General features: G+C 47.9%; 1 protein-coding gene across 1 annotated transcript; it reads left to right on the plus strand.

Annotated features, from left to right (window-relative positions):
• The first annotated feature begins 1,085 nt into the window (after positions 1-1,085).
• On the plus strand, positions 1,086-10,621 carry LOC149352831 (phosphate-regulating neutral endopeptidase PHEX-like). Its single transcript, XM_089575726.1, has 2 exons — positions 1,086-1,259; positions 8,540-10,621. The coding sequence occupies exons 1-2, from the start codon at positions 1,086-1,088 to the stop codon at positions 10,619-10,621; spliced, it is 2,256 nt and encodes a 751-aa protein (XP_089431852.1).
• The last annotated feature ends 9,037 nt before the right edge of the window (positions 10,622-19,658 follow it).

Here is a 19,658-nt window from a genome sequence, read left to right on the forward strand (position 1 = left end):
TGTACGAATGCAAGTATCATGCGGACGGAAGCGAGGGGCGCCTCCAATAAATAAGCTAGAAAACAAAAAAAATTGTCCGCGGCAACGCAGTCGTAGTTCTAAACGGCGTGTAGCTCGGCTGGCTGAGTGATAAGCGCAGAGGATCGCCGCCGCTGCTCCGGGCTGGCGGCGAAACTCCGAAAACGAAACTACGCGGCCAGACTGTCTATCGGCCTATCACCGGGGGTCTGCCGATCGTCAAAACGTGTGCAGTTGCGCGCATGTCAGAGGGACGCCGGAAGCAATCTAACATGCATTTGAGGCCTGGGGACGGATATATGGGCGATCTGTTCGTGGAGCACGCCATACGGCGACATAGCGGCACCACTTCGGGAGCTCGTCCTAACTGACCGATGCCAGCCTATGGGCGTCCGAATAAACGAGCTCCTGAGAGGCGGGCGTTTGGCGAGACTCAAGCTACAGTCCAGATTATCAGAATTAGGGTTGAGGATTAGGAGTAAACGTCGATTTAGGCGGGTCGAATTAACCATGCTTTAATGTACAGTGTTCCAGCTGGTGCTTCCAATTTCACAGATGGTACTACATATTCCTCTCTGGTGACGGCGCAGTGTACCACCAGCAACGCTGTGGCACTTTTATAGAATTTCAAAGGTTTTCCGTGAATAAGATTTATGTTACGTAAAATTTGAGGCAAGATTCGCAAAATTGTAATACGCAACCAAATTCGTACGTATTACGGAAGATTCAGAAGAGTTGGCAGGTATGCAGTGGCAGCTCAGCATTTAATGGTTTCGCATTCTCACACGTAAGCAGTCTTCAACCGTGGACTCAAGTGTCTCTGCCGAATTTGATTTTTTATTTCTTGGAAACAGCCGGCTTCAACACTGCTTTTTTTATGTAAAATTTCCCTGGTAGGATGGCGAAAGCTCATTTAGAAAAATGTATGCACCTGAGGATGAGGCATAGCACAGAGAGGCCGGTGCCCCTTCTTCGCAGCCGGGAAGTCTTCCCGTCCGGCCGGCATTCTGAAGGTCCCTTCGGTGGGCCGGCACACCACCTCCGCTGGACAGCAGGCTGTCCCCGACATGGGCGTGGTACCGCTGCCTTCTTGGGCCGGCACACCCGATGGAACAGCGGACAGGAAATGCATGCCAGAGCCCGAGTCACCCGCAGCGTGCACTACAGGCGTTCAGTCGTCAGACACGTCGCTTCTAACTCACCAAGGAAAAAAGGCCCGCTTCGGAGTGCCGTCGCTTAAGGTACGCACCTTTTCCTCAGAGTCATGGTGCTAGATAATCATGAAATAGGTCAGCCTTCTCTTCCTTGTCGTGAAAACGGCTTGTGCCATGAAGGACTCCGGCCATACCCAGCTTAAAGCTACCAGAGTCCTGCGTAAGTAGAATGCATGGCGATTTCACGTAGCACGAAGCTTAAACATGATTAGTAGTATATTTTGCAAAAATAAAACTGTACCTGTGTACCCCGCGGTGGCCCGGCGCAGTTTGTTGTGTTCCTTTTTAGTGCGAAAACACTACTGTTATTAATTACATAGGTATTTCGTAAAGCTAAGAACAAACGGCTGTTGGTTGAAGTCGATAGCGAGAATTCCATCATTCATTTCCTGTTGGTTCATCGTGCTTACTCACGTTGGACACAGAGTGAACGCTCTCCAAAACGTACCACGTCTTCCCGGTGGACTGCTCGCCATAAATTGGGCGCTGTTAAAGTGTAGGGGTTAGGCTTAAAGGACCGCGGTACTGCTGTCGCTGTTATACCTTCGCTCTAAGGGAGGACGGAATGCGTGATAGTTTTTCGTAATTGCCAATGTGCGATAAACTTCACTGAGAAAGGTGCAGCTAGTCGCAGCATTCTGCTAATGGCGTACCTTTTATAGGAGCTAATAAGGAAACAAGGGAAGGGGAATGAGGGGCTCGTTATAAATATGACAGAAGCCAACAGCCACAGAAACCAAGGGGCACAGGGGATTTTTTTTATTTATTTATTTTGTGGTGTTGATCAATTTAGAATATTACTGAATATGTTATCGCTTAAAGGAAATTGATTAGAAAAGCAGAAGAAAAAACAACCACATGCCGCCGGTGGGATCCGAACCCACGACCTCCGAATTACGCGTCCGGTGCTCTACCTTTGAGCTACGGCGACGGCTGTCAAATCTTCTGCTTTCGGGGGTATTTATGTTTACAAGTAACCTAACCTTGAGAGTGTTCATCAGCGCCACCTACGTTCATAAGCGTCGTGGTGTAGCGTTATTCTTAGCCCTCTTTCCCGCCTAACGTAAACACTCATAGCAAAGTATGCTGCATAAGCGCCTCTGATAAGAATATCGCTTTGGTAAGCCATAGATTTGGAGATGAGTGGAAATCCGGGCCACCTGGTATACTATGAATAGGAGAACCAGTCATAAAGGAGAAGGACGAGAAGAGCGACGCACACAACGACGACTTGACTAGCAACTGCGCTTTAATGAAGACTGCAACCTCCCAGCAAGGCTAGCATAACAGAGGGAAGATAAGCAGCGTATCTACCGCCGGCAATCGAAGAAAGCAAATTGTTTTAAGCGCACTGAAACATTCTGATACAATTATCGCCATGCATACCAATGAAGTATGTTTGTAGAATTTCGCGCTCTTCTTTGCCCCTATCTGTGCCAAGAATATCGCCATGCGTACCGATGAAGTATGCTTATATACTTCGCGTATTCCTTTGTCCCTACCTCTGTTAAGAATATCTCTATGCATAGTGACGAAGTGTGCTTGTAGAATTTCGCGCTTTTCTTTGCCCCTACCTCTGCCAATGATGTTGGCATTCTTGGGAGAGGTAGGGGCAAAGAAGAGCGCGAAATGCTACAAGCATACTTCATCAGTATGCACTGCGTTAACTGTATCAGTACCACTTCAGTGCGCTGAAAAGAATTTCTCTTAGATCGCCGCCGACAGATGCGCTGCTTATCTTCCCTTTGTTATTTCCCGATTGTTGCGATGGTTGTGCCGCGCATTCCGATGGTAGCCTTACTGGATGTTGCTGTTTTCATTAAAGCACAGTCGCTAGTCCAGTCGTCGTGGTGTACCTTTCTTTTCTCGTCTTTGTCCTTTTTTTGACTGAATCTCCTCTTCACCATAGATTTGGTGGCCGCTGTAGTGGCTCGTTCAAGTTAGCTCAGTCACGGTCGCTGTCATCATGAGCGAGCAGCAGTAATATTAAGCGCCTCTGTAGTGTTGCACATTTCATCTAGAGCGTGCAGACACTATGAGAATCCTTTTTTTATTCAGGAATTGCACTGTTTAGTGCTTCTTTTAACGGTCTTACAAATTTCTCTAGTAAAACTTTTCACGTACGTCCAGCGCTTCAAAGGATACACAATAAATCACCTAGCAGATCTAATTCAGAAAATACAAAAAAATATCCGTGCGTTTGTAAAGCGAACGTCAGTACTACTACTTGAGTTCCATTCTCATGATATGAACCAAGGCATTTTTAAACCTTGGTTCATTCCTCCGTTCTTGCATGCAAGTAAATACAGCAGTAAATAAGGAAGTATGATATTCCATTTTCTCGAACGTAAATGTTTTTTTTTTACCAGCTAGAACTTTCGCACGAGCTTTATAGAAATACAATATCAGACATTTCACGCAATGAAAACAGTATTTATCACCATGCTACCTCACAATTCGTTCTCAAAAAAATGTTTTTTGGTGAACTGCTTTTTGCACTACGTGAATGCACCAGCGATGAAATTGGTTTTTATTACAAAATGATGCATCGGTGTCAAGAATGCCTTCTCTAAATAACGTAATGGCGTCAGTACTTCACACTCAAGCCTTCTACGTTGATCACTGTTTGGCACAGTCGAGGCATTCAATCCAGGAAGCTATCAGTGAACTGCTAGTCTATATTTCCCCGCTCTAGCCATATGTAGCCGAATTTCTCCTCGGCGCAGTTGACTTTTTTTATCCCTCGGACGACGTGCGAAACCTAGCCAAAGATGTTCAATTGAATTAATTAATGTCACTAGAACGAGTTCGCCTCTCCATAAGCTCCACCCTCTTTCTTCTTCTTCAACCAATTTTTCAGAATAAACGTACAAGTGCTTCGGGTGGTCGTTCTTTTGAAACGCATACAAAAATCATAAATTCTGAGGTGCCTAGACAAGCATAATCTTTTCAATAATTCCCAATAAACCTCTTCGCTCATGGTACCTTGGATTCGGTGAGGGGGGCCAACTCCATGAGCGGAGAATCAGTCCTCTGCTATTAGGCTCCCACCTGTATGGTTTAACGTGCCAAGTTGATGACAAGGTCCAAATCAAGTGCACTTGGGGCGACTTAAATAAGTTATCCCATCACTCCCAGAAGACAAGTACTTCAATTCGTCTAACGAAATCATTGTTTTATTTCTCACATATCTAACCCGTTGTTCCTTTGCGCGCATTATCCTGGCAGCCAAATTCTTTTCATTGATGTACAGCTTTTGAGCTGGGCTCCAGGCGTTTAGCTTAGCCCATTGCACATGACGCCTTGCAGTCCATAGAAAGACTATATAGACCATATGCAGCGTGGAGTTCTTCCGTTAGAGACCAGATGGCGCCACAGGCGCGCTCAGAACTCTGCGCCATTACGGGCCTCGTAAGTCGCCGGCGCCAACGCACCCACGCAGCTGTAGAAATATCGCGGGTGGCTGCCGAATGTGCTCTTTCTACGAAGATGTGAAAAGGCAGAGAAAGTATGTGTTGTGTTCTGGAATGAGATCATTTGCAAGCTAGACGGCCCCGAACAGCACAGGGGACGTACTGCGCTGTTCGGGCTCGTTCGCCATGCACCCTTTCCGAACGGGCGAACGCAACTGCGGCTTATTGGATCAAAATATACTCAGAAAGAACAAATAGGCATACTATTTCCAGGATATTTAGAATTTATACGCAAAACATGGAAAGTATAATATATTTTTGGCCGCTACTGATACCGTGCAATTCTTTTTGTATTCACAGCTTTTTACTTTAAGAACCGCGAGAGCTGGGTTAATTAAATTGCGAAATTTGTAATAATTTATTTCTGAGCCATAATGTAATTACACAAGTTCTTATTGATCAGCAAAAGATGAGAAAGAAAGCAACATTCCCCCATGTTTTCTTTGGGTTTCAGTGGCTGCGGGTTTGCTTCATTTGTATGTCCTAAGAAATCCCTCATATTCTTACCTTTGTCTGCTCAATCGATTAATAGACTGAGTTAACTAAAATGAACTAACCAACCTTTCAGTTATTGGATTTAGAGCGCAGGATTATGCTGCGAAATTGAAAGCCGTCAACACCGAAGGCAAACATAGTTTTAAATTTTCTGAATAGGAGCTGTGGTTCGAAACATCGAGAGTCAAAAATACGGTTTTGAAAACTCGTTCAATTGGCTTTTCCTCGTTGCGCATTGACAAAATGGCATCGGTCTCATTTTTATTGCGACAAACAGAAATGTAGTTAGTGTATTTTGTGATGTAAAAGACGTTACGTGATTTCGACGGCATTACCACGCGCAGCGATGCCACTTTATTAATGTGCAACGCGGCTACGCCCGCACAACAAGCTTTCAAAAGCGTGTCTTGACGCTCAGGATTTCAAACAAAGTGCCCAAAGTTGCGACCGACGTTCCCAGTCGACTCCGGTTGGAGGTACGGCGGATGTCGCTGTAGGCCCGCGGCTATGGTGAAGTCCAGCGTATGCCCGTTATACCGCGTCATTCTGCTTGCTACGTGTACTTGGAGCTCAGTCTCCGCGGTTTCTGGGGAGCTGAAAAAAAGTATTTCGTCCATTCTTACATCTCCACACTCCAACAAATGAACACAGTTCGTCGTCTTTACGCCCCGTTGCGCGCAGCGAGCACCACTGTCCCTCGCACCGAGTTGCATGCAAGCTACGCGACCCGGCAGAGGTACGCAATCGCTCGGTGCTTTCGCTACGCACTTAGTGAAGAGTCCCGTAATCTGTCACCTCGAGCTTCTGGTCATTTAAGCAGCCGGCTATCACTCTAGTATAGCAAATGTGTCGTCTGCGCTTCTGCACCGGTCTCTCGCCGTGCAGAACAATCCGTAAGCAATAAATGCCATGCTAGCTTCTCTTTATCGGCAAACAGAGCAGATAGGATGTCCATCACCTATTTTTTTATTTTTTTAGATTCTATCTTATAGCCATAGGCAAGGGCATGTAGAAGCGGCGATGAACAAGCTGGCGAGCCTGCCGAGGCGAAGACGAGCTCCACCGCAATGCACAAGGGAATGACCGGAAAGCCGGAAGCGTGAACGATCCGCTTCCGGGTAAACAGCCACGCCATGTTTGGGTAGTTTGCGAGAGACTAAGCCGGCACCATGCCCGAAGCTTTGTCTCCTCGCGTAAGTTTGGGTATGTGGAGTTTAAACCTCGCGGGTTAGACCTTAGCGCCAGACGAACGGACCCGCTCAGCCGTCGTCACACGCGAGCGGAGATGCGGCGCGCGCACTCAACTTGGACTGGTGTACACGGCTCGCCACAAAGAAAGCCACAACGTTTATGAAGCAAACTTTGGAATACACAGGAAGTCACATGTGCCTTATATACTTTGCACGGAAACAGCCAGCAGTAATTTTGCAGTTCGCACGCTGTAACCAAAGACGTGTACCATATCCGAAGCTCCGTCGCGACTAAAACCACTGACATACGCTTAGAATCCGCGTTAATAAACGCGCACGATTATGTTATGACGCAGGGAAACACTCGCAGTGCTCTAAAAAATTGTACACATCGGCGATTTCACAGCCAGTCGTGCATGGCGCGCCGTAACTCACTTGAAGAGGCGGCGGCCTGGCGACGCGACGGCTAACAGAGATATGTATTCGGTCGGTTCTTACTTCGGCTTAGTAAAGAGTCTCGTAATCTTTCACCTCGTTCTGCTGGTAATTTAAGGAAGTTATCGGCCGCATTTGTGCTGCCGGAAATTCTGCGGCGACCCCTAAAGTATACCTTATACTTGCCAGGGGTCTAGCCGTCGTACCCGAAACAACGCGCATCTTACTCTGCAAGCCACCCGAAAGTAATACGTAAGAAATAGCATGTCCTAGACAAACAGAATGCTCATCTTTAAAGTTTTAAGAATATGCCTCACAGCCATGACAGAAGCAACACAAATTTTTTAGGCCTACGGTTACTGGCACAACGGCAATGACTAGCTCAGGCTCCTTTCGAGGCGAAGGCGCGCTCCACCACAATGCACAGGGGAGGAGCAAACGCAAGGCCGGAAGCACTTATGAGCCACTTCCGGGCAAACATCGATGCATTTACGGTGAAGACCAGAAACGCACCCTGCCCACCAGTTGTCCCCGCACATGAAGTTTAAACCCCCGCGGATTTGAGCTTAGCGTGATCCAAAAGGCGCCCGCTCAGCCATCGCCACAACTGTGTATTTGGAGAACCGATGCAGCGTTCACTTAACTTCGAATCGAGGACAGTGGCTTGCCGCAAGGAAACAAGCCTCCATGTTGTCGAAGCGCATTTTGGCAACGGCAGAAAAGCACATATGTTGACATGGAAATAGCAGAAGTAATTTTTTTCAAAATTTGCATGCTGCAATCAAACGAAATAAGACAAACGATGCAACCGGTGTAGTACAGTGGTGAGCAGCCTTGTCTAGAGCGCTTGAGCAGTGCGCACTTGGTAACAAAAACCGAAATTAGAGAGCAGCCCCTCATTACAGGGCAAAGTTTTCGTGCCTGCTTTGTTTACGAGGCTATCTGGCGCTACTTCCGTGCAAGCGTTGCAGCTGGACCCTAGAGGCTGCCACAAAATCTGGATTTGTTTGCAAGGAAGTGCACCGCCCGAGCGCTCTAGACAAGGCTGCTCACCACTGTACATGGTGTTTGTGATGCGCGTAGCATGACTGCCGGGGTCTCGAAGTGCGCGCACCGAACTACAATCGCGCCATTCCGGGCAGTGATCGTAAAATTCGTGAACCAACTTAAAGTTTAACTAACCCCGTAGATGGTAAACGAAAGGGGCCCAGCGAGAGCAAAATCAAGCAGATCGCCAAGCGAGCATCAAAGGGCCGAACCTCGAAAAACACGTTGGTCAGATCCGCCCGACGTACCCGGGAAAAAAATGTACCTTGTCCGTCCGACGTACCCTTAGGCAGAGCCTATTTCGAACCATAATGCCGATTCAGAAAATTTAAAACCTGGACTCGTCTTTGGTGTTGACGGCCTTAAATTTCGGAACATAATCTCGCTTCCTTAAACCAAAAATAATGAAATCATTACTTACTTTTAATTGAGTAATCGTCCACTGTTTGAACTCTATTACGTAGATAATGTCCGCCTTGTTGTACATTCCACCTGCACAGACTTCACCCACAGGTTAATCATGGTTTTTAAAATACAAATTTGCGATTGCTAGAGAGAATCACTCATTATATTTCATGCTGGAAAGGCAGGATTCATGAACCAAGGTGTAAAAATGTCATGGAATAATAAATCGGGTTCACTTTTTAATTCTCTTTTCGTTGCGCAGCTTGTTTCTCCTTTGACACTGACATCGTCCAGGAGGGGAGTAATAATCCTGAAAATGGCAGCTGTTCTCGCCCTGCTCACGTGCGCTGTAGGAGCCACACTCATCATAATCTTCTGGCTGCGTGGTGATGGCCCACCTGATGACATGTACTGCAACAGCGCCGACTGTCGCCACCATGAGGCACTGATAGGCGCCAGGCTCAACAGGAGCATCAACCCGTGCGACGACTTTGGAGCATTCGTGTGCTCTGCCTGGATGACATCAAGCGCCTATCACCGCGGGTCACCTTCCACTCAGCAGGATGTCGTGGACGCCTGGTCAACGCGGTTCGAGTCCATCCTGCAAGCGGGACAAACTAAGATTAAAGCGCCAGGTTCGAAAGCCTTCGATATGTTCAAGTTGTGCAAAGAGATGCCTCCCAGCACCTACGTTCCCGCGATCAAAGCCCTCCGCAAGTTCATGGACGACCATAACATTAGCTGGCCGCAGCAGCCCGTGCCAAGTGCCCGGCCACTTGCGCTCCTGCTTGACTTGGAGCTGAACTGCGATGTGACGCTATGGTTCCACGTCCGGAACTTGCGGAACGAAGGCAAGCGTGAGCGCGCCTTGATTCTTAGGCCTGCTAAGCGCATTTCCGATTGGCTGCAGCTTCACAGAGAGCTCGTGGCCAGCGGCGGCTTCTTCGAATACTGGCGCAGGCACTACGAGCTGCTGGCTCCGCCAGGAACTGCCAGCGCGACGGAAAATGAGAGCAGAAGGGTTGCGAACATGCAGACTGTTGTGCTGCAGAAGCTCCTAGATGCCGGCCGCACGGAATCTCCAGCACAGGTCTTGCTGAAGGACATAGAAAAGAACATCACCAGTATCCCTTCCCAAGAGTGGATTGCTTTATTGAACAAGAATTTGAAAGCGGAACGACCGTTCGCCGGCGAGGACCGTATTATTGTGACCCACTCCGCGCTTGTGGATGCTCTCGACGAGATCACCCGCACCTATGGAAACAGGGAGATAGTTGACAGCCTCGCCTGGTTGTTCGTGCATGCGTTCGCTCCTGCCACAGACATCGGGCTACTGGCGCCTGTGCGGGGCAACGTAACAGGTGGACCCGGTGGCGCAGCAGCGGCGGCCGCAGCACAGCACGCGGCCTTCTGCGCGGCCCGAGTCGAGTCGGCGTATCGATTCCTCATCATTTCGCTGATCACGCTGTTAAACTTTTCCAACGAGGAGCGTCAGGAGATCGACGCGCGGCTGCGAGCGATCCGCGGGGCTGCTGCCGACAAGGTCGCCGCTGCCGGGCGCCTGGATCTTCTGTCCAAGCGGCGTGCCCAGGAGAAGCTGAACAAGACCACGACGCAGCTGTGGCCCATTGCAGAGCTGTTTGACAAGACAGCAATATCCATCATGTATGCAAGCTTCCCCGAAAACGATACTAGTTTCGTGGCATTCTGGCTGCGCACTCTCACGTCTCTCCGTGGCCTGTCTCGCAGTTACGTGCACGACGAGACGCTGTATCTGCCAGCCAATTTGGCACTGCCGCTTCTCGACTATGACTATGTGCTGAATGACGTTCGCATCTCCATGCAAGCACTGTCGCCGCCTGTCTTTTACTTGCAGGGCACACATGCTATGTTTTACGGAGGTTTGGGATTTCTCTACGCCAGCCAGCTAGTGCGTGCGCTGGACTCCCGCGGGATGCGGATCGGCAGCGACGCCCAGGTCACTGGACTGTGGCTCTCGTCCACATGGCGTCACGCGGCCATGGATGTGGATGGCTGCTTGGGCGCTGGAGAAAGCCACTTTCCCGAAATCCCCGCGCTCGAGGTCAGTTACGGCGCCCTCGAGCAGGCCCTGGGCCAAAGCGATGATCTGCACCAGCGCTTACGAGACGGCTTCACTGAGCGGCAGTTGTTCTTCATCACCCTATGCTTCCTCATGTGCAGCCGACCCGGCACGGACCCCACGGGAAACTGCAACAAGGCTGTGATGAACTTCCCGCCTTTCGCCCAAGAATTCGGCTGCTCGACTAACTCGAAAATGAAGCCCGCCAAATATTGCCCCTTCTTTGACCAGAGCGTTATGTAGTCATGTGTGCTGTTTGTGACGGCTGTAAGTTGCTTAGAGCCAAATCAGCACCAGCAATTGTGACGCTTATTTATGGAAGCAGTGTGTAGTGTCTCCGTTGTTTTTTTTTTTATGGGTATAAATTATAACTGTGTACGGATTTTGATGCTTTGGATTGTGAGAGTTAGATAGATGGGGACAGCGACCTATGCAAAGCCTGCCGGTTTCGCAAAGGAATTGCTTATTCTGCCTATTTCATACCCTTTCTACATGTTTGTTTTCTGGTTTTGGTGATTTTTGTGCCTGCGGCATATGCGTTTCTACCTGCGAGAAATTTACGATTTTTTGCGGCGCTTGAAAATTGGTGGTTTGTTACTTGTGACCATGTTTGAACACAATTTGTTGCAATTTTGTTGAAAGCTTTAATTAACAGATTATGCAATAAATGATTACAAACCTTTATTTTTACTTGATCACCTACAAGGTCTGTACTTTGGATACCCGCACTGGGTCTGCGGCAGGGGGAAAGGCCAACTATTGTGCACTCGGGTGTGTATAGTTCTTCCAGTGGTGCTCTTTCATACAGTGTTCGCAAGGTGTCTGAACTGATGTTGAGCTGATGTTGATGTTGAACTGATGTTGAACTGATCATGATGTTCCACTGCTGGTAAGCACCTCTGTGACGAAGTAAAAAAAAAGAGGCCATGGTTAGTATTCTTATTCATGAGTCGTCGTTGCTACTGTAAAGCCATGGTTTCATATCAGCTAGTAGCTAAAAATAAAGTTCCAAACAATATCAATAGCAATAGCAGTAAAGCATTCTGCCGACCTGTCTGCGTGAAAGAATATTAATGAAGGGATCTTGCATTTAATTTCTATACCTTCATCTCTGGTGGCGTCCTGCTAGTGTGTGCTCCTATCCATGGGTGCCGACCCGGGCAAGATTGTGAGCGACAGAAGCGAAAGTGGCGATGAGGGTCAGGCAGTGCCACAAACACATCGAACAATGCCAAAGCCTCATCGGTTAACAGTGTTGTCTCCAGCTTGTGCAGGCACAAAGTTTACTAAAGCTGAGGCAAGTGTAACGATTAAAATGATGCATAGCTGAGCCAAACTGTTAACACAGCGCGGGGTACCCGAATTCATGACCACAAGGCCATATGCGCGCCTTCTCGCGGTCGCGGTTTCACGTTAGGCGTAACTGCAAATGCTCGCCGGTGTTTCTTTTCGTTTTTACGACACCTGTATGAAAAGGAAAATTTGCTCTTCTCGAGCACCTTCTCGGGACCAATAATTTAACTGCTACCTGCCACACTGGTCAGTTTGCTCACAATCGGATGGGCAGGTTGTGAGGACGCCACAAGATCACGCGGTCTAGGTAGCCCATCTAGGTTGGTTCTCCATGGATTTTTCGCTCACAACGCCGCCGCCGATGACGATGCCAGATTTTCCCACATAACGGGAGCCTTAACGCTATCGCGTTAAACTTTTTTCCTGAAAACTGTGTTGACAACGTCGCTATATATCGTTAAAAAGCGCCCGCGTTCGCCTTCTGGCCAGGGAGAACGTTGTAGACCTAGGCCTTGCACACATTGGCATTCCAGCATTCGAGGGAGGTATTGCTGCCATTTGTTCGCCTTGCAGGGGAGAGGAAAGCCGAAATTTATTGCTCACACCGCAGTTTTTTTTTGGACTAGCTCCGAAAAGAAAAGGGAGACTAGAAAAGTGCAGTTATTACTTGGGCTAGTTAGTAGGCTGACATTCCATTCCTATTATTTAGCGCAAACGGACAGAACACAACATCCGTGTTCGTCTTCCTTTCTGTTGTCCTGACCGTTTGCGCAAATTAAGATGAATGGCTTCTTACCTGCCACCATGTGCACACATGCAAGAGAAAGAAAAGGGACCCTTGCATTGATTATTAAAAGAAACAGACAGAGAAATCTTTAAGGTCCTGCAGGACACTGTCTTGAGGTTGTCTTATATGTTCTATTGCATATCGTGCTCTCCTCGACTGTGTGCCGGCGTAACTCAGAGGTGTTATCTCGCTTGTGCACGCAACGCTGAAGTGCCCCAGTTTCTGACATTTCAGGCACTGCAAATGCGCATGTGGGCACAGTGGACGCCGTACGAACCCTACTTTACATGCGACGGTAAACTGGTCCCTTGGAACGCTAGTTTCACGTAGCTGGACCGCTGAAAGCTGTGAATATAATTGATTTGAACAATAGATGACAGTAGATCCGTCAAGTGCATTTCATTTCACTCCACGCAGAAAATGAGACCTGGTGTTGTACTTCACTGAGTGAAAAATGAGCGCAACCGTATGCTGCATATAAGCTCGACATGGACTTCAGGGTTTCCGAGGTTGCCTGTTCGACACGTCAACAGAAAGGATATTATTACTGGCTTGGATCTGGACGTCACTGACTAGACCAGAAACCAGTCTTTCAAGACAGTTGGTTTGCCTTTTGAGGGAGTTCAAGTTCTCAGTGGCTGCAACAGGCGCGTGGGAGACGTGTGTAGAGGAGTTTACTCACTGGAATTTTGTTTGCAAGGACGCTTAGTGAAATCCAGGCCCACGCTTTCACTCGGAGTCCCGTGGAGCTTCCTTTTTGAGCCGCCGGTTCACGACCCCGGTGTACCCACCATCGTATTCAGTGTCTACCACTGAGTCAGATAACCTCGACTACCATAGGATCTCAAAAGTAAAGCATTCAGTTTCTCCTCGCTGGCTTGAGGCTTGAGGTCTGCTGCCATTGTGAGCAGCCGAGGCAGACAGCCATCCACCATCGTTTCGGATTGTGAGCCCTTAACAGTTCACTTAGTAGAAGAAATAAGGCATAAAAAGGAGGGGATGAATGAAAAGCTACCGTTAATAGCCTCATCTTCTTCATCCTACTGATTCCTGGAATTCATATTGTGGATCAGCGCAAAACGGACAAGGGACCAAGGAAAGAGAACACGACACAGGCGCTGTGTCGTGTGTCGTGTTCTCTGTGTCGCCTGTGTCGTGTTCTCTTTCCTTGGTCCCTTGTTCATTTTGCGCTGATCCACAATATGAATTACTTCCAACTTGCCCAGCAAAACGTATTGTTAAATTATTGGAATGTTCAAAGTTCCCATGGCAGAATGTCAGCCCTATTTCAACTGATAGCAGTTCACCGGCACGTTTGGCGCGCCTACTAGCGGCGTATAGACCTGCACGAAAATCGACCACTAAAACAATTAGGAATGTTGGTGACTCAACCACGTGACCCCATTTAGTTTGAATCCATGTGCAAGTGGCCGCGACCAAACAAAGTCAAGATGTCACGTTGCATCCGTTTAGTAGACCGGTTGCGTACTTGCTTCAAGAGGGGCCGCGGTGCCATTCATTCGGTTCGAACAAAGGACGTCCCTAAGAGACAAGATCCCTCATCATTGTGGCCTTCGTGCCCATTGCCGCAGTCCAACAGCCTGCAGACCAGATCCTGGCCTCGTTGACACGCAGTTGGTAGCTGTTGTGATGTTTTTTCGAGTAGCACTGAGGGCTGCGCGCTAACCAAAAGGAGATAGACTTGAATGAGGCCGTAATGCGGATAACATAACTGATTATCTTGATAGTGTACTCCACTGTGCACTCCAAGGGAAACGGATCAAAGGGTGGCAGAGAGTCAGACTAGGAAATATGGCGGGATGGAAGGGCCGCGGCTGACGCAGGGTGGCTGCTGATTGGAAGTAAATTGGAGAAGCATCTGTACTTCAGTGGAGGTAACATCTGGTAGCATGGCTGCTGCTGATGATGACACATGATTTACTGTACAACCAAATGCGCGAGATATACACGTACGTAAGAGCTGTTCTGGTCTCATAGCACCGGACTCAGTGTTTCACTAACAACGTTCTCTGTTTCTCTGCTGCCCAAGAGCAGACGTCCATCAGTACACGGAGAAGTGTTACTGCCTCGACGATACGGAGTCAATAGAGAATTCTAAAAAAAACAAAAACAAATATGAGCTTGCAAGTAATGCATATAGGCGAGTACCTTCTGTGTCAACTTTCCCTCCGGTTTGTATCAGGTGTGCATGACAGTTCGAAGCCCGCGAGGGCAATGTGGCCAATAAGCTAGGCGGCACGCAAACCGGCGAACGAAAGATGTTACTAAAGCCCCGTGGCTGCCAAAAAAGAAGCCCTTAAACTGTACGGCTGAATTGGCGCTATGTCAAAGGTAATCACTATAGCCCCGTGTATGATAGCCAAGACGCCGGCCATTCGCAGCCCGTTGTATATAACCCTCACTCTGTGCATTAATGGCGTTATGCTGCCGCTGTGTAGAGACAGCGTAAGATGGTAACCGCACCATGGTGGCGTCGGCGTGAAGGTAAATGTAGAGTGGTAGCGTAGATTCCATAGAATCCCATATGTTCAAAATATGGCGGCTTCTGGCGCAGAGCCAGCGCCCTCTTCGAAGTCAGTGGACAACTACATAATGACGTCACATCCACAGACAGGTGGTTTCTGGCGAGAAAAATAAAATTCTTGAATATCTCGATGTTCAACATGGTGTTGTGACCGTACTTCGGACAACGTGGGCCCGATCAAGCAGCTACCGTGAACAATCAACAAGGCCGACAACCTCGCGACGACCATGGGAAGTGGGATGCTTGGAATGCCCCTCCGAGCCTCAGCGGATTAGTGTAGCAGGAATGTCTAGGGCCATTGTCAGCAGTAACCCCAGCGAAATTCCTTGAGCGGAGGTGACCACTATAGCGGCGAAGGCCGGGGACGCGCAGGAGGTATTGTCCGAGCGACCACAGCGGAGGCGACGTGCCGGCGCCGGTCACGCTGGCGGATAATTGAAGAATTCTGTGTCCCCGACTCGCGTTCTGGGCAATCGGCGGGGAAGCAAGTTCATTCACCTGCTGGAAGACTTCGGGAGATTCCTTTCCCGCAGGGCTGGATGAGTCAGCATCTCCCCCTCTCATCGACCCAGCTGCGAGAGAGTGAAAAAAACCCGCACCTGCCCAGCCGTGGGTGGTAACAAGAACGTCCCCTTCGGTCCATCCGATTGGACAGTGCTCGTCGACCATTATTCCCCAGCCAGGGATCTGGGGAAACCGAACGATATTTAACTCGGCCGTGAGTGTGGCCGAGAGAAGCCTGCTAGCTCCAGTCGACTACGGTTGACGAAGACGTTCCCCTTCCACTGAGATCCATTCTCAGTCCCGCTCTATGTAAATAATGTAAATAATCATGTAACAATGTAAATACAGTTTTTCCTTCACTTCCCCTACTCCCCGTCTCCGGCCCACGTTCCCTTCCTCCTTCGGCACTGCGGCGGTGCTCCTGGACCCGATGCCTGGTGGGACACGCTACAAGCACGGCAAAACATATCAATGGGACAAGGACGAAGAAACGGACGACGAGTGCAGACTACCGGCGCTATTTTTGGATAGTCAGCGCTCGTTGTGTCATATTCCTTCCTTTCGCCTCGTGTGTCGCACTGCATTTCAAAGTGTTGACGTGCAACAAGCCCAACTATTTGTCTTAATGCATTAGAGGTACAGTTACTAGTATAGTTGTATTTCCTTGTTTGGGACCTCTTCTTGAGCACCCGATTTTGCGAGCAATGGGTTGTGAAAGAATTCTGTCGATCGAATTTAGCTCACAGAAAAAAAGACAATAGGTAAAATTTTCAATCATAGTCATAATTCAACATTATGTACAGCGCGAAAAACTAAGACAGGGGAAGAAACACGCAAACAAAGAAGCGCTGACTATCAACTGAAAATTTTAATAGGAAACTCGTGGTTATAAAGGCTTCAACCCAGCACGCGCAGGCGTACAAAGCATGAAACAACAAAACAACAAAAACAGCAAAACAGAAACAGCAAACCAAACCACACGTGCGCATTAGCCTCATTGCACTGCCGCAGTACTATCAAGATATTCCAGTTCTACCTGGTGTAACGCCACCGAAGGTTTTGCAACGCATGGAATGCGCGATGTGGCGATCAGATACGCCTCTACTATTTCCCGGCACTTCTGATCCCTGTGCCTGAAGACGACGTCAGCACGCCCCAAGTCAGGAGTACACACGCTGTCATTTTCCTTACTGCTGTCACGGCAGTGCAGAGCGAGATTAGAAGAAGCGGCAGACGTCCCCAGCGACCTCTCGTGCTCTCTCAGGCGGACGTTGAGGCATCTTCCAGTCTGCCCATAATAAATTTTCCCACATGATACGGGTATTCTGTACACAATTTGTTAGTTGAAATCCAGAGCACACAATAATCGGAATAGTGGCACAAGAGGTTGCTGAACTAACCCACGAGATGAATATAAAATTTGCACGCGCAGAGAACGAGCTAATTGCCTGATGTACACACATGACATAATCATGCCGTAAGCTGCACTTTCCCAGTGAAACTATGGCTGCTTTACAAACACATGGAGGACAAATATTTTTACCAATACAATGAAAAGCTATGCACAACAAATGAAATAAAATTAAGCGCTCACAGAATGTGAAAGGAAAGGAAGGCACGGGAGAGTGAACAAATACGAATAGTGAGTTTTGCAGTCATAGGAAACGTGCAAGCAAGCACTACCTCCAGAAGATCACTCAGGAAGATTTCAATAAATGAGCTGACCTCTTTAAAAACTATTCTGTGCCGAACACACATGGAGGAATAGCATACATATTCCATATTACAGCTGTAATAGAGCTCATTGTTGAGCTAGTTGGTCAAGACTAAAACAATAGAAACGTGCAGAGACCCGCGCACAAGGGAGATAATTGAAGCCCTGCGGTTACATCAAGAAGGAGACACTTGCGTCTGCACACCTTCGATATGACTAAAAAAAAGAAATCATGTACCTTGGAGGCTAGGAGTGTTTTGTGCTGTGTTTTATTTTGCTTTAATTCCTTTGACACGTCACTATTAGCCACTCTGTTATCCATTCAAGTAGTGGTGATGGTGGGGTATGCTGTAGTGTCGCTCATGTATCTTTCTCGTCACCCTTCTTTCTTTCCTGCAATACATTTCAATGCGTTCGAATAAAAGTGATCAGTTGTTAGTCAGCGTGCGTACGTGTTACTTTCTTCCCGTCCTCATTTTTTGGGCGCTGTTTCCCACATGAGCATGCAAAATTTTGCAAAGGGAGAGACCATGACATGTTACATACAGCACTATGAGAACAACAGGGCAGTATCACGTCGTCGTAACGTCTAAAAAACTTGGTCTGTACAAAATTATTTTCGGTTGAAGCTTCAAGCACTCAGTAACATGTAAGTTGAGCAAACCTTCAAAGCAGCATTCACTTCGTATTTGCATGAGATAGTGCTACATATCTCTCTATTATGAAAGCCGTGTTCAGAATTTAGAGGGATATGAAGCATGTGTATGCTTCAAATCACTGCCGAGTGCACGCTCGTCATAGCATTTGTTCGCCACGAGGACAAATAATCCTAATGCATTATTTTACTAAGTAAAGTCAACACAAAGCACAATCATTCAGAATGAACATAGTCCACAATGCAACAGGCTCTTTCGTGCGAAATACCAAGTGATCATCCGAAAGTCACATCTGACACCTCCCATACTGGCGTTATAAGGCAACTTTCTAGTTTTTATTGCCACATAGTGAAAACGGCATGCCAGAGTGATTGTAATACACTACCGTCGCAGTGTGAGGCCAGCAGAGCAGTTCGCACTCGGACACTTTCAAACAAAGCATAGTTCTTAGCGTGATATGGGCTGTTAGTCTCGAACCACACCATCCTTTCGAAGGCAGCAGCACCAAAACCTACTGGAACTGTGGCTGGTATGGCAAAAAGCAAGCGCACAAACTTACCCGACGAGAACATAGTGGACGACAAAAAGCAACCAAGCACTTAAAATTGACGCTGAAAAGGTAAGCAGCCGCATACAACTAATTCATGAAATGATGAAGACCTACACAAGCTAACTAAGGCCGGCAGCTAGCTGTAAAACAAATCGACCTCGGTCAAAGTGGATGGCATAAGAGCCGCTGCCGCTGCTTTGCGAGAACGCGAACGTATATATAGTATATATATATATATTTCTTAAACAGACGTATTTTCTAGCAAAATGTACGCAACTCTGACATTCCAAAAACCCTGAGCTAGGACAGTTTTAAATGGTTAGAAAATAAAAATATGCAACCAGCAATTTATCTCTTATTTATGTTTGTCCACTAAACTCATTTCAGTGCTTCAGTTCCACAGCCCTAACTGATGTCACTGGCGCTTGATTCTAGACCATAATCGAGCTCTGCCTTTGAGACCTATGTAAACTGACCTTGTCGGCGTCATGTGTACCGTAATTCTCCGCTTTATCCTGCCTGCCAACGAGGGTGTTGTACAGGTGGGAATGGAAGCCCTCGAGGATGTGCGTTCATTTGGGCGGGCTTTTGAGTGCTCAATTTCATGGGTAGGGGAAAAAAGGGCGCCGTGCGGCTACGATTGCAGATTGTCCTTCAACGCCAGTACAGTGCACATAAAGTGAACAGCAAAAACCCCTTTGAGACACGCGAGATGCGGTATGTCAACAAGTTCGTGGTATGCACAGGAGTAATGGTACACAGAATTCCACCTTCCAGTGGTTAGGAATATGTGGGCCAGACACGCCGTTGCCTGAATTAAAGACTCAAAGCGCACAAGCTGGGGTGTGCTTAAGAGCGCTCCGCATCCCCACAGGTAACAAATTTCCTGCAGAAAATTACATTTGCCCGGATGCTTTTCGACGAAAAAGTTCCAGGAAATAGATTACACAAATAGGACGGCTCCCTCTAAGAGCCGCCGATAAATCCGCCCGTGAGCAAAGGCACACATGCACGCTTCCAAGAAACTTCACAGTGCATTGAGGCAGATGATCCCCAGTTCCCGGAAATATGCAATGGTCGAAGGATAATGGGACTCGAGAGGTGTCATATTAAACGACTTTAGGAAAAAGAATGGAAGTGCGTATAAGTGAGCTTTCGGTTTTAGTGTCGATGCAGCAGATCAACTTTTTGTATGAACAATGATAAGGTCTTCACATGCACCAGTTGACGT

Source organism: Amblyomma mixtum, chromosome 3 (assembly GCF_055824585.1).
Source record: "Amblyomma mixtum isolate Tamu chromosome 3, ASM5582458v1, whole genome shotgun sequence".
NCBI lineage: Eukaryota > Metazoa > Arthropoda > Arachnida > Ixodida > Ixodidae > Amblyomma > Amblyomma mixtum.

Coding starts and splice junctions, on each gene's coding strand:
- LOC149352831 (XM_089575726.1), top strand. CDS start 1,086: ATGGGCGTGGTACCGCTGCCTTCTTGGGCCGGCACACCCGATGGAACA. Junction 1,260..8,539: donor TCGGAGTGCCGTCGCTTAAG/GTACGCACCTTT, acceptor TTCGTTGCGCAG/CTTGTTTCTCCTTTGACACT.